Source organism: Cryptomeria japonica, chromosome 7 (assembly GCF_030272615.1).
Source record: "Cryptomeria japonica chromosome 7, Sugi_1.0, whole genome shotgun sequence".
Lineage (NCBI taxonomy): Eukaryota > Viridiplantae > Streptophyta > Pinopsida > Cupressales > Cupressaceae > Cryptomeria > Cryptomeria japonica.
In genome coordinates, this window is record NC_081411.1 from 283469397 (window position 1) to 283481873 (window position 12477).

The 12477-nt window shown below is 36.5% G+C and overlaps 1 protein-coding gene across 1 annotated transcript; it reads right to left on the reverse strand.

Moving 5' to 3' along the window:
* Window positions 1-2656: 2656 nt before the first annotated feature.
* Window positions 2657-5309, reverse strand: LOC131037977 (subtilisin-like protease SBT1.7). Its single transcript, XM_057970245.2, has one exon. The coding sequence runs from the start codon at window positions 5172-5174 to the stop codon at window positions 2943-2945; it is 2232 nt and encodes a 743-aa protein (XP_057826228.2). The 5' UTR covers window positions 5175-5309; the 3' UTR covers window positions 2657-2942.
* Between the last annotated feature and the right edge of the window lie 7168 nt (window positions 5310-12477).

Below are 12477 nucleotides of genomic sequence, written 5' to 3' on the forward strand. Positions count from 1 at the left end.
CCGTCTACATGCTAGACAACACCAAAACAATAATATACATTAATCTTCAAAATAAAAGCAATCCAATCCTCAATGTTCTACATGAAAGATATATGAAAATCTTATAAAAGAATTAAATATATAGACAAATAAGCATGTATTGTTTTAAAATAGGAAAGCCAATACCTATTCCTAATCTTTAGGAACAACAATGATAAAAATACAGAAATATTAAAATTTATAAGAAGAAATAAAAACAGAACTACAATGATAAACACCTCTGTGTGAATTGCACAAACTAGTTGCATATTCAAAAGAGTAATGCTATGGATGCTTTCAATGTATATAGATAACACAAAAGGAAATTTGAAGTACTTCTTTACAATCCGTGAATTTTGAAACGGTTTTTAAGATCTAAATAAAGTTGTGCAACAAGTGTAGACTACTAATTATCACTAGCCTAAAAAACGTTTTTCTTGAAATCAAGGATTTCACTAGTAGTTTCACTCTTCCTACCTACAGTCCATCTGAAATGATCAAGATGAATGTGGTGCCGCACACTGGTAGGGGCGCCAATGTAAGTTTTTATTTCTACAATATTAAAGGAACCATCCACTGTAGGGTTTAGCAGAAGAATAAGAATGCACCCATCAAAACTCCACAGTATTTGCAAGATATGATTATGAAGCAATGCTAGGAAACTACTAAGAAAATGGATTCAACTATTTTAGTATTATTTTTTCATTTTCTTAAAACCAAAGAGAGACCAAAAAAAATAGATAGATAAAAAACATTCACATAATATTTACCCTAAAAACTGTGTAGTTTATCTAATTAAAATAAGTAATGGGAAACATTACACAAACCTTAAGAATGATTGGTTGTTAAATTTTTATTTAATCACCGTTTAAGCATGCTCCTTGGGCTATGGTAGTTTGGCAAATAATTTAGGTGCCTCTTTCCTTGAGCTCACGTGCATCTCCCATGCATTTTAAATGTAAAGGAGCAAAAATCCCACTAATGCAAGAGGATAACTAGATACAGATTCCAACCTACAATAGGAAAGATAAATTCATTGCTGGTGCTTTAATGAATCAATCCTCATAGGCTGTGCTCTGCACCAAAGCCTCTCCATCATAATTATTCAAATGGATTGATACGCCATTTAAAATATATTTGCTTGTTTGCTCATGGTTCTACTGTAGCTGAAGAAATAGAAAGAGTTTTCATGGTTGCTAAACTTAATCGCAAGATATGAAGACAAGCTTGAAAAATATTAGATGATAAAGGCATTTTTTCCATCTATAGAGCGTTGCCACCTCTCACTTTGCATGCAAAAATTTCAATGGCCAACTGTTCATCTCAAGCCAAATGGGCATACTCTACACTTGAATAAAACACCACTTTAATCTATTGTTCTTACATGTTAGACATATTAATAATGCCTGCAATTACTGACAAAGACATTTTATCTTGTGCATTCTCTCGTATAGAAACTCGCATTTTTGAGTCTCAAATCTTCACAATATATATTAGCAATAGTTGAAACTAGCTTGTGATTGGCTGCAAGGGAAATGTTTAATCACTAGATAAACACAGAGCCTCTGCTATAGTTTCCCATGGGCAGGAACAACTAAATATTGCATCAAAATATTCCTATATGTTTTGGATGCATGCAATAATCATGTGATAGAAAAATATTTAAAGGTAAAGTATCATTGTGCTTAAGTACATCACAAGCACTATTTGTCAAAAAGAATATAGTCATGAGAGTAATGTATCAAGAGGTAAGAAATTATAAGAATTAAATTAGTGGAGTAAAAGGTACACATGAAGAAATAATGGTTATGTAATCAATATAAATCTGATGAAATATTTATTGAGTAATTAAATAATTTTATTCTATAAAAGAATGAATTGTGCTAAGTTAAAATAATATAGGTTAATTTTTTTTAAATGATATTTACTTCAATTCAATTATTATTTTGGGCTATGTTATCTATTTTAATTTTTTCTACAGGATACTTTACATAAAATGATAGGTGTGCCTAGTTTTAGGGCTAGTGATAGATAAATGTTGGTATTGATCTAAATCATCTTCCCTCCACCAAAAAACAATATATCTCTTAATCCAATGTATGTCTCGGAATCTAAGCTAATATAAAAAGTATATGGATGGATGCCAATCCTTTTGCAAGATTGATCTCATTTATAGTGAGCCTAATCTAACACATAAAATTGATCTATATTGTGAGAAGGAGTTGAGAATATGTGCACTTAAAAATTTACTCTCCTTCACTTTCTAAAGATCTACATTTATTGTTTGTGGCATTTAAAGACACCAATAATACAATTACTAACTCAATAGGCTAATAGGTTTATTGGAGAATAAACCACAACCATACTAAATATTGGCTAGTATGATAAAGATAAATAAATAGATAATTAATATATGAAAACAAGTATGATAAAGATAAATAAAAACGAAAAAACATGACATAAATATTTCCATCAAAACAAAAATAAATTTAAATAAATAAGATTAATAAAATATTCCTACTACGTTATATTTATAAATAAAATTTTCATACAGATGTAATTATTTATTAAAAAATCAATTTCAATAAATAATTTCCATAAATGATAAAAACACAAACAATAATCTTCTTAAGTAGGTAGTTAAGAAAAAGAGTCCTCAATACAATGCGTTCATATATAATTCTAGTTATCATAATATTTAATCCCGTCTCATTTGTTTAAGAAGAGGAGCATTGTAAAGAATGTCCCTTGCAGAACAAGAACGGTTCAACAGCATACAGCGAATACCCCACATTTTGTATCTACATAAGTGCATGCACTATTTTTAATCTGATCAGTAGCTTCATCATATCAATTGGGCCTTATTTATACGTTACCAGTACATTAGTACTGTAGCTATTACATATTTATAGAACTCCTCCACTTCAAACCGGAATCCAGAGAACAGTAATCGGGCTACGAACGATGTGAGTTCCGCCTTGGATGCATTTCCACATTATCTCTCCGACCTCTAATTCCTCACTCCCTTCCACTTGACTTTCGAATGTCACATTAAAGCTTGCCTGGTCGCTTCGTTTCTTGAACACCAATGTCTCTGGCTCCACATTTACTTTTACGTTTGGACTGCTCTTCACCCGCACTTTGTATACGGCATTGTCACCGCCCACGTTGGTCACCGTCCTCCTCTTTACCTGAACACGCTGTCCATACTTTAATATGACAGAGAAAGATGGATAGTTAAGATCTGCACCTGATTCCGACTTGGGGCAGGCAGGCCACTTGTGGCTCAGGAGAGCAATTTGCTTTTTGGTGTAGTTGTAGAAGCCACCACACAGATAGTTGATGTAGTCTTGAGGCCCCAAATCGTACACCAGACCCGGCTCCAGCGCTGCCGTTGGATTTACGTGACCTGCACCCATTGCAAACGGGTCCGCGGCTCGCAAGGTTCGCGCATCTCTGATGGGCTGCTTTCTGTTGTCCAGCGTGGAGGCCGTAGTCATCAGAGCCGATCTGATTACCGCAGGACTCCACGTCGGATGGGAGGTTCGTATGATCGCTGCGATGCCGCTGACGTGGGGACACGCCATTGACGTCCCAGAATCTATCTGGAAGCCGCCCTCCTTCCACGCAGCCAATATGTTGACACCTGGCGCAACCAGATCCGGCTTAAGTACGTCCGGATAGAAAGCGCTAGGACCCCGGGAAGAAAAACTGCCCACAATGGGAGCGATTGCTTTACCCACCACTGTCAACCCCGTGGGATTGATGGTGGCCGTAGGCACCGCCGTGCTGTTAACGTAGGTTTTTATCTTTTCGCCAGTCGAAAAACTCACGGTGGTAGCCGGTAAATACGGCTGCTCGATAGGCTCATCCATAGCACCCAGCAATTCAGGATTAACAAATATCATTCCTGCTGCTCCCGCATCCTTCAGAAGCCTTGCCGTTTCCGTCGAATTAGCATGGTAATGGCACATCACAACTTTACCTTTGAAGAGGTGTGGGTCGACACCAAGGTTGCTGCAATAATCGTAGACCAGAGGCAGATTTTGAATCCCAGGTCCTCTGTAAAGCGACGACCCTTTGAATGCCTCACCATTGCCCACCTTCACAAGAGAGAGAAACTCTCTGTCCATACTGCTGGCACCCACGGCAGTCATCCACGGTGCACTGTTTGAAAGAGAATCTGAGAAAGGCCCTTCGTTACCAGCAGAGGCGGAAACAAATACACCCTTCTCTATGGCACCGAATGCTGCCAGCGCTTGATGATCCATGTAGAATGGATTCTCAATCTCACTGCCAAGTGACAAAGAAAGAATGTCGACGCCGTCTAGGATGGCTTTTTCCATAGCAGCGGCTACGTCGCTGTCATCGCAGTTGGGTTCCGGTCCCCCCCAGCAGGCTTTATACACTGCAAGTCTAGCCGCAGGTGCCATCCCCATGGCCGTTCCATTACCAAAGCCATTGAAGCTCGCTCCCTTTACAGAAGATCCCACAGCTGTAGAAGCAGTATGTGTGCCGTGGCCGTTGTTGTCTCTTGCTGATATGAAATCCTCGCCTACATGCGATTTGTAGCCCACAGAAAAATTAAATCGAGCTCCGATGAGTTTTCTATTGCACATGGAGGAATCGAATTGCTCTCCATTTTCACATTCGCCCTTCCATCTGGAGGGAACAGGCCCCAGACCCTTGTCATGGAAGCTTTCACTCTCAGGCCATATTCCCGTGTCCACCACGCCCACTATCACATCTTCTCCACGATTCAAATGCTGCGACCACAGTCCTCCGCCATCGGTGAGGCCCAGAAACTGAGGTGAATGAGTGGTATGAAGCTTCTTGAGAGATGATGGAATCACAGCGAGACAACCATCCACGCTCTCCAAAGCTGCAGCCTCCGCACTGTTCAGCCTGGCCGCAAAGCCATGGAGGAGTACATCATAGTTATATAAAAAGACACTCGGATCTGTAGTGGAGGCAGCAGAAGTTGCCTCAGTGAGAATTGAATGATACCAGTGCTCATGCAAACTGAAATGCTCGGGTTTCATGGATTTCATCATATGAACGATATATGGCTTTCTTGTATTTTCATCACTTGCAGTAGTAGATAGGAAAAAGAAGAGCAATGTTGCGAGCGTGGCGATGGGCATGATGCTGCTCATTGTGAGAAACTCACAAGCAGGGGATGAACAAAGATGCAGGAAAATGAGTTGGTTGTTCTGAAGATAGGGAGGGTTCCTTTAAATTACTTTGCAGGATAAGACTTCCTTCCCAATGTAAGTTCCTGGTCGCGCAAACGATATGAAGAGAAAATTACATGTGTAGACATTGTCCACAAGAGATAAGATATCGCAATCTGCCCACGCGGAGACATGGACATTGTAGGGATTTTCAAACAGGTGTTTCACGAAGCAAACGCGGAAATTTACATTCTTATTGACTTGAATTTTCAAAGACGTGTGTAATTATTAGAGTTGTCGACTAAATGTGCTTATACCGAGGAAATTACATTCAAGTTGAATATACTAATGACGAATTTTCAAAGAAATAAGATGTGAGAAAAGACACAGAAATTTCATAAAATGTTTAGTTGAAATGTCCCAACAAGAAATTATATTTTAAAGAAAAGTAAAGATTTTTCATATTTCTCTATCATATGAAGTTGAAATGTCACGAGAGTCTTAGAAAGATACTACAAAGATAAACTAGCTTTTAAAGAAATGTCATAGAGTTTTTAAAATAATAATAATAAAATTTAATGAATTTTAGAGTTAGAATGTAAGAAAATTTGTAGAAATTAAAAAAAAAATTGTGGATTTTCAAATAAATGTTATAGATATATGAATATAAATATAAGAAATGTATATATTATTTAGTTAATTTTAAGAAAATAATAAGTGAAGAAAAAGTATAAAAAATATATATATGAATGTGTGGATACATAAAATATTGTTGATTTTTTAATAAATATGTAAAACATGTAAAGAAAATATAAAAATTTAATGAAATATGAAAATGATATATTTACATGTACACACAAAGAGGGAGAGAATGAGAGGGAGGGGTGACGGGGTAGTGTCTATATAAAAACATAAATATGTATGTACATGTGTGTATGTGTGTGTTATATATATGAGAAAATATATAAACACTTCATGCACTATAATTTGTAATTAATAGTGCAATTTGAGAACATACAAAATTTGAAAAAATACCAACTTAATTTTATAAAGAAAATCTTACTCATTTTCAAGAGCTCCTTTACGATCTTCTCGATCTATTTCGTTTTACATTCTTGGATATAACTAACAAGTACGCATCACCATCTTAGACCTCAAATCCAACTTCATGATGTGTTTGAGCACTCTTTCAAATCATAATGTTGGAGGAAAATCATTAAATATAACATGATTGTTCTAATTAATTAGAGCGGGATAGGTTTGAACCTTTACATAATCGCTAAAATTAACTACCTCAGGCGCATGAGGAGTGCACACCCAACCAGAAAACACAAAACACCAAAGTATGATAGAACCCAACAAACAACTAGTACAAGACCACAAAAGATAGAGCCAAAAAACAAACAAAATCCAATCACTTGCCAAAGACATGAAGGAATGGTTTATTGAACGGGGGCATTATCATCCTGCCATTCATTACACAACACTTTCGCCTTATTAGAAAAAGAAATCTTTTTTTCGAATCTTTTGCAGAGGCTGATGTGCCCAAATCTAGGGTAGCCTTGACAACAGAGGTGAGGGAGTCCATTAGTGCAAAAGGAGACTCCATGTGTCTCTTCCTCTTAGCCTTTCTTTGTTCTATCTCCTCTTGTATGGCATGCAACTTGAGGCCAAATTATTTAATGACATCTCCTGGCTCAAAGCGAACATTTCCTCGACCTTTCTCTTTAAGATCTCTTGATTCTCCTTCAACTCAGTCATAGCATTCCTCTCAACCCTTTAAGAATTTTTTTCATTAAGGTATTTGAGCATCACCTTAACCTTCTCCCACTTATCGAATTTCTCTGTCATGTCATTGACAACCTTCCAACCCCTCTCATCCTTGTACTCCATTGCCCATTTCTTGCCCCAAAACTCAGCCTAAACCACCACTTCAAGCGTATTTATCTTCTTTTTGGCCACACTAAATTAAGAGAGGAGCTAGTGAATGACCACATCCTTATGTTCAACCTACTTTACCAACTTAGACACTTTCACATCTAAAGTAGTTAGAATTGGGGGCAAAAACACCATGGATAGGTGAGGAGGATCCTAACATGAGCAGGGAAGGGGAAAGCCTCCTTAGAAGCAGTGGGAGACCAGTTTGACTCTGAGGCTGAGGAGGAATTAGACTCCTTTGAATCCACCTCCTCTTCCAAATCCACTAGCTCAACAACCTTAGAAAGTGGGGAATGAGTATTTTTCTGTTTCGCTCCTCGAATAAGGATGAACCAGGTAGGGACCAGTTTAGTCTTGGATGAAAAAGTCAAATTGGGGTCCAATTTTGAAATGGGGGCACCAGAAAGCTCTACAACCAATTTAGAATCTAGCAGGGGGGTAGGGAAAATCAAAGGGGTCCTACTAGATGAGGTCAAAGCCAAGTAAAAAATTTAGTGCCTTAGGATTAATCCTTGGTGGAGGGAGAGGGAATTCTTGGATTTATCTCTAGCAACCGATTGTGATAAAGATGAACAAACCCATAAAGGGAAATTTTGATACCATACTTAGATGATTCAGCATGGGAAAGAGCTAGGTATGGAATATTTTGCATGTGTCATCCAACATGAAGTACTTCATCAGCATTAGCACAACATCCTTCTAAACCCCGAGAAGGTCTTCTCTATTATACCTATAGACACCCAAAATTGTCCAATCTAATTAAATAAATATTTTATTTATTTAATTATCTAAGCCTAATTCTTCTATTAATTAAATAAATCTTTATTTATTTAATTAATTCATTTATCCTCTTCTAACCTTATTTATCATTTAAATAAATACATTTATTTATTTAAATTATCCTTTTCCTAAATTAAATAAATATCTTATTTATTTAATTGATCCCACTTCTTCTATTAATTAAATAAATCTTTATTTATTTAATTAATTCATTAACCTTTTCTACCCATGACACATGTCATTCATCTCTTAATTCCTACACTACCTACCCTTTTCATTATTTTATTATTTCTTTTACCTACCCTCTAATCATAGCCGACCTCCTTTTACACCTCTCAATCTTATCCCTCCATTTCATATTGTGTCTTCTATATAAGAGGATACTTCCTTCATTATCAACCCTAATCAATTATTCTACTCAACTATGCATTCAACCCCTCGTTGACTACTTGACTACACTACGCTTTTGAACATAGATGATCCTACTTGCAATCACATTCCATTCTTTGTTGAGCTCTTGTGCACATAAAATCTGAGAGCAAATATATCAAGCAAGATCAATGGAGATAGGAAAAATGGAGATTCAAACCCTATTGGACATGTGATGGTATAATCTTTGTGATATCATTTGATTTTCATTGTCTTAGGTAATCTTCATATGTTATGGTGGATCTTTGTTGTTGTTAGGCTAGGGTTTTGTCGTTGAATTCATTTAGCCTTTCAATACCGTTATTATTGTTATCCATTTTCACCATATACATTTTGGCATGCCCCGTGAGACATAGATTTTTGTTAGATCTGTGTTTTTTGCAGATTTTTCTAACCCTATATTGCTGTTTTGTAAAACAATTTGGAGAATAACCTTGTGCAGCTAGGGTTTTGGACACAAAATCAAGATCTTGGAGAGATTTGATCATATCTCACAAAAGCCTAGGAAATTTTCCACCAAATATTTTTTGCATGTTGAAGAAAGTATCAGGAGCTCTCAATCCACAATTCAAAATTTTTGGAGCACATTTTCATTTTCTATGAATTTTTTATGAGTTTTCATAAAAATATAATTTTGAGAGAAAATGAGAGAATTTTTCAAATTTTCTTACATTTTTGGAAATCTCTCATAATTATACACAGAATTTGTTCTTTGTGATTTTAATTTTGATGCAAAATGTCTCCCTAAAAATCGGATCTTTAAAAATTAGGGTTTTTCCTTATTTTGATCGGATCTCACAAACAACTTTGAATTTTGGTATAACATTTTTTGTGAAGGTCACGAAAAGTATCAGAAGGATTCCGTAAAAATTTTAGATTTTTTGGATCAACTGTTCAATTTATATGAATTTTTTATGATTTTTCATAAAAAATTAATTTTGAGAGCAAATTTGCAAATTTTTTGGATTTTCTTATACTTTTGGAAATCTCTTAGAATTATACACATGATTTGTTCTTTGTGATTTTAATTTTGATGCAAAATCATTCCTCAAAAATCAGATCTTTGAAAATTAGGGTTTTGCATGATTTTACTCATATCTCACAAAATACTTGGATTTGTTGTAGAAATTGTTTTATGCAGGTTTGGAAGACCATCATGACTCTCCAATAAAAATTTCAGATTTTTTGGATCAATTTTGCATTTTATATTAATTTTTTATGATTTTTCATAAAAAATTAATTTTTGAAGCAAATTAGCAAATTTTTTGGATTTTCTTACATTTTTGGAAATCTCTAGAAATTTGTACAGGTGTTATTTTTTTATGATGAATCAGATCTTTGAATTGGTCAACAAAATGCATTGTTGAAGGCCCCTATTTCACAAAGTCTTTTGGATCTAAAATTTACCTAACTTGTGTGCTTGCAGGGATTATTTCAAACAATCCAAACTACTAATAAATCTTTGTTGTAGGTCCTTGGCAAGGGTTTTTGGATTTTTATTGTGTGCCTTATTTTCATAGACTAGCAAACACTTCAATTGGTGCACTAAAATTGAATCATTGTCTTTTGTGTCTTGAGCAATAGGCTCTCTTTGTTTAATCTTTAGAGGGCCTATCTTCCCGTGTGGTCATTAGGACTACTAGTGAGAAGAGAATGACCCAAGTGGTAGTGAGGAAAACCCACCTCTTCTGAACCACTATAAACAACTGTATTCATGGTGAAAACTATGGATAACGTGTGCTGATTAGTTCATACCGACACTATGTCTCCCCATAAACCCGTTTGATCAAATTTGTTTGATCAGTTGTAGGGCGTAACCCCTATCGGTTGAGAGCCTTTTGTATTTACAGAGCTGAAAGTGCCGCATGTATGGCCACACAAGAAGATGCCCTTACTAGCACCTTTTTGTTTTAGAAGCCAAAATCCTTCTAGTTGTTGAGGCAGGAGGTCAGACCTCTGGTAGCGGCCCACACACATACGGTTCTTAGTAGAGATACAAAGTTCACCACGGGGATTTTTCGTGGGGACTGATGCTTGGCTAACCCGAGAAGTGAGTGCCGAGGGTGGAGCCAGTGAGGTCAAGCATCTAAGTATTCGCTCTGAATAGCGTAGCCTCGGGGGTAAAACCTCATGTGGGATCAACAACTATTGTCTTGGCCAGCCATAAGAATTGTGCTTGACTTATTTTAAACATTCAAAACATTCAAGACCAAACAGCAAAACATTGTGTCTTTTGTGTCTTCAAGTGTATGCAAAACATTTTTACATCAAACAACACGCTTTTCTTGGAGTCATTTTGAGTCTAAACACTTGCAAACATTGAGTCCTCATCAACATTGTGTCCTCTTGTCACGAAAAATAGTCAAACATTCAGATTTGGTCACAACCAACAACTTCACAAATTGGAAAAATTTTACAGTCCAGCAAACAAGAGCAATCAGTTTCAAAATTCTTGAGCTTCCTAGGTTGTTTCTCCAAGTTTTCATCTAGCATTCAACTTGTCTTTGGGTCTCACAAAGTCCACCATTGCTTTACATCTTGCATTAAATTTACATTTGTCTAAACTTGAGTCAAAAGGTCACTTGCTTGTCCTCATCATACTTTGTCAACACACTACATACAACAACATTTTGCTAAGTGGTCCCTCATCAAGGTCTATCACCTTTGGGTCTCATTTGGTCTTACTTAGAGTCAAGGTCAACTTACCTCATCAAGAGAAACTATCCTCTCTTTGGAAGTCACACCTACTCTACTACATACATACTTGGTCTTACACTTTGGACATTGCAAGTACACTTAAGATTCATTTACATTCCATCCAACCCTTGGTCTTCCATACTTTTCCATTTTCATCTAGTCTCACACATCTCGGTCAATACCTAGTTCATGGTTGAAACCCGTCTTCAAAAATCTAGTAGAGAAACTAAAGAGGCTCAAGAGTCTGCAAACATGAGTTCTTATGAGTATGACAATGATGTCTTTTTCAATTGTGATCATACTACATTACTTGACATGGATGCCTATAGAAACATTCCAAATGTTGAGAACATGGACACTACAAACAACAATGATACACACAATGATGATATGGACAACTTTTCAATACATTCAGCAGATGTGGAAGAATCCATTATAGATCCCCATTTCAATCTATTGGTTGAGGAAATAATGAGGAGGGATAGACAATACTTCTTACAAATGATGGCACAAAGTGGAACCAAGATACCTCATGATTTTGACATGTCTCAAATAATGGAAAATCGACCTTTGCAACAACCTTACTCTAACATGGATCAAAGGAGGCCTAATAGTGGAGGCAATAGAAGACCACATCTTGTGCCTGAATCACCATCATCTTTGTTTCAAAAACTAGAGGCCCCACATACACATGGTCAAGCATATGATACTCACCTTCGCAGACCATTATGGAAGTCTTATACAGAGAAATATGCTCAATCGCATATCAATGCTAAAGACCTACCACCAAAGCAATTGGATATCCATAGGCATGCTCAAAATTTGGACGCAAGGAAACCCCGTGTCAAATTTGGGGGCAACACATTAGAACATGACATGCATGTAGAGTATGGTATACATGGACAAAATAGATATTCTATTCCTCAACATGAATCTATACCAAGTGGTCCATATATGCAACATCACTATATACCTCCTCCATATGAACATGTGTATGATCAATATCATCCATATATGCAACATGCTTCTCCTCCAATTGGTGCCTCAAGCATGGGGTATGGTCCAAGAAGTTGATCTCCACCTAAGAGCAATTTGAAGCAACAAATAAGGGACTTACAAAAGAAAATGGAGGACATAAATACACTGAAGCCAACATACACAATGAGAGACATATGTCCTTATCCATTTGACAAGAGCATTCCAATGCCTCCTTTTCCTACACACTTTGGGATGCCTAAATTTGATAAGCATAGAGGAAAAGGGGATCCTAAGGCACACATAAGATAGTTTTTCACAGCTTGCATTGAGGTAGCTTCAGAAGAGACATATTTGATGAGATTATTCCCACAAAGCCTAGGTGATCAAGCTATGGAATGGTTCTCCCAACTCCCACCTGGTATTAAGTCATGGGGTGACTTAGCAAAGGCATTTATCCAACATT

Coding starts and splice junctions, on each gene's coding strand:
- LOC131037977 (XM_057970245.2), bottom strand. CDS start 5,174: ATGAGCAGCATCATGCCCATCGCCACGCTCGCAACATTGCTCTTCTTT.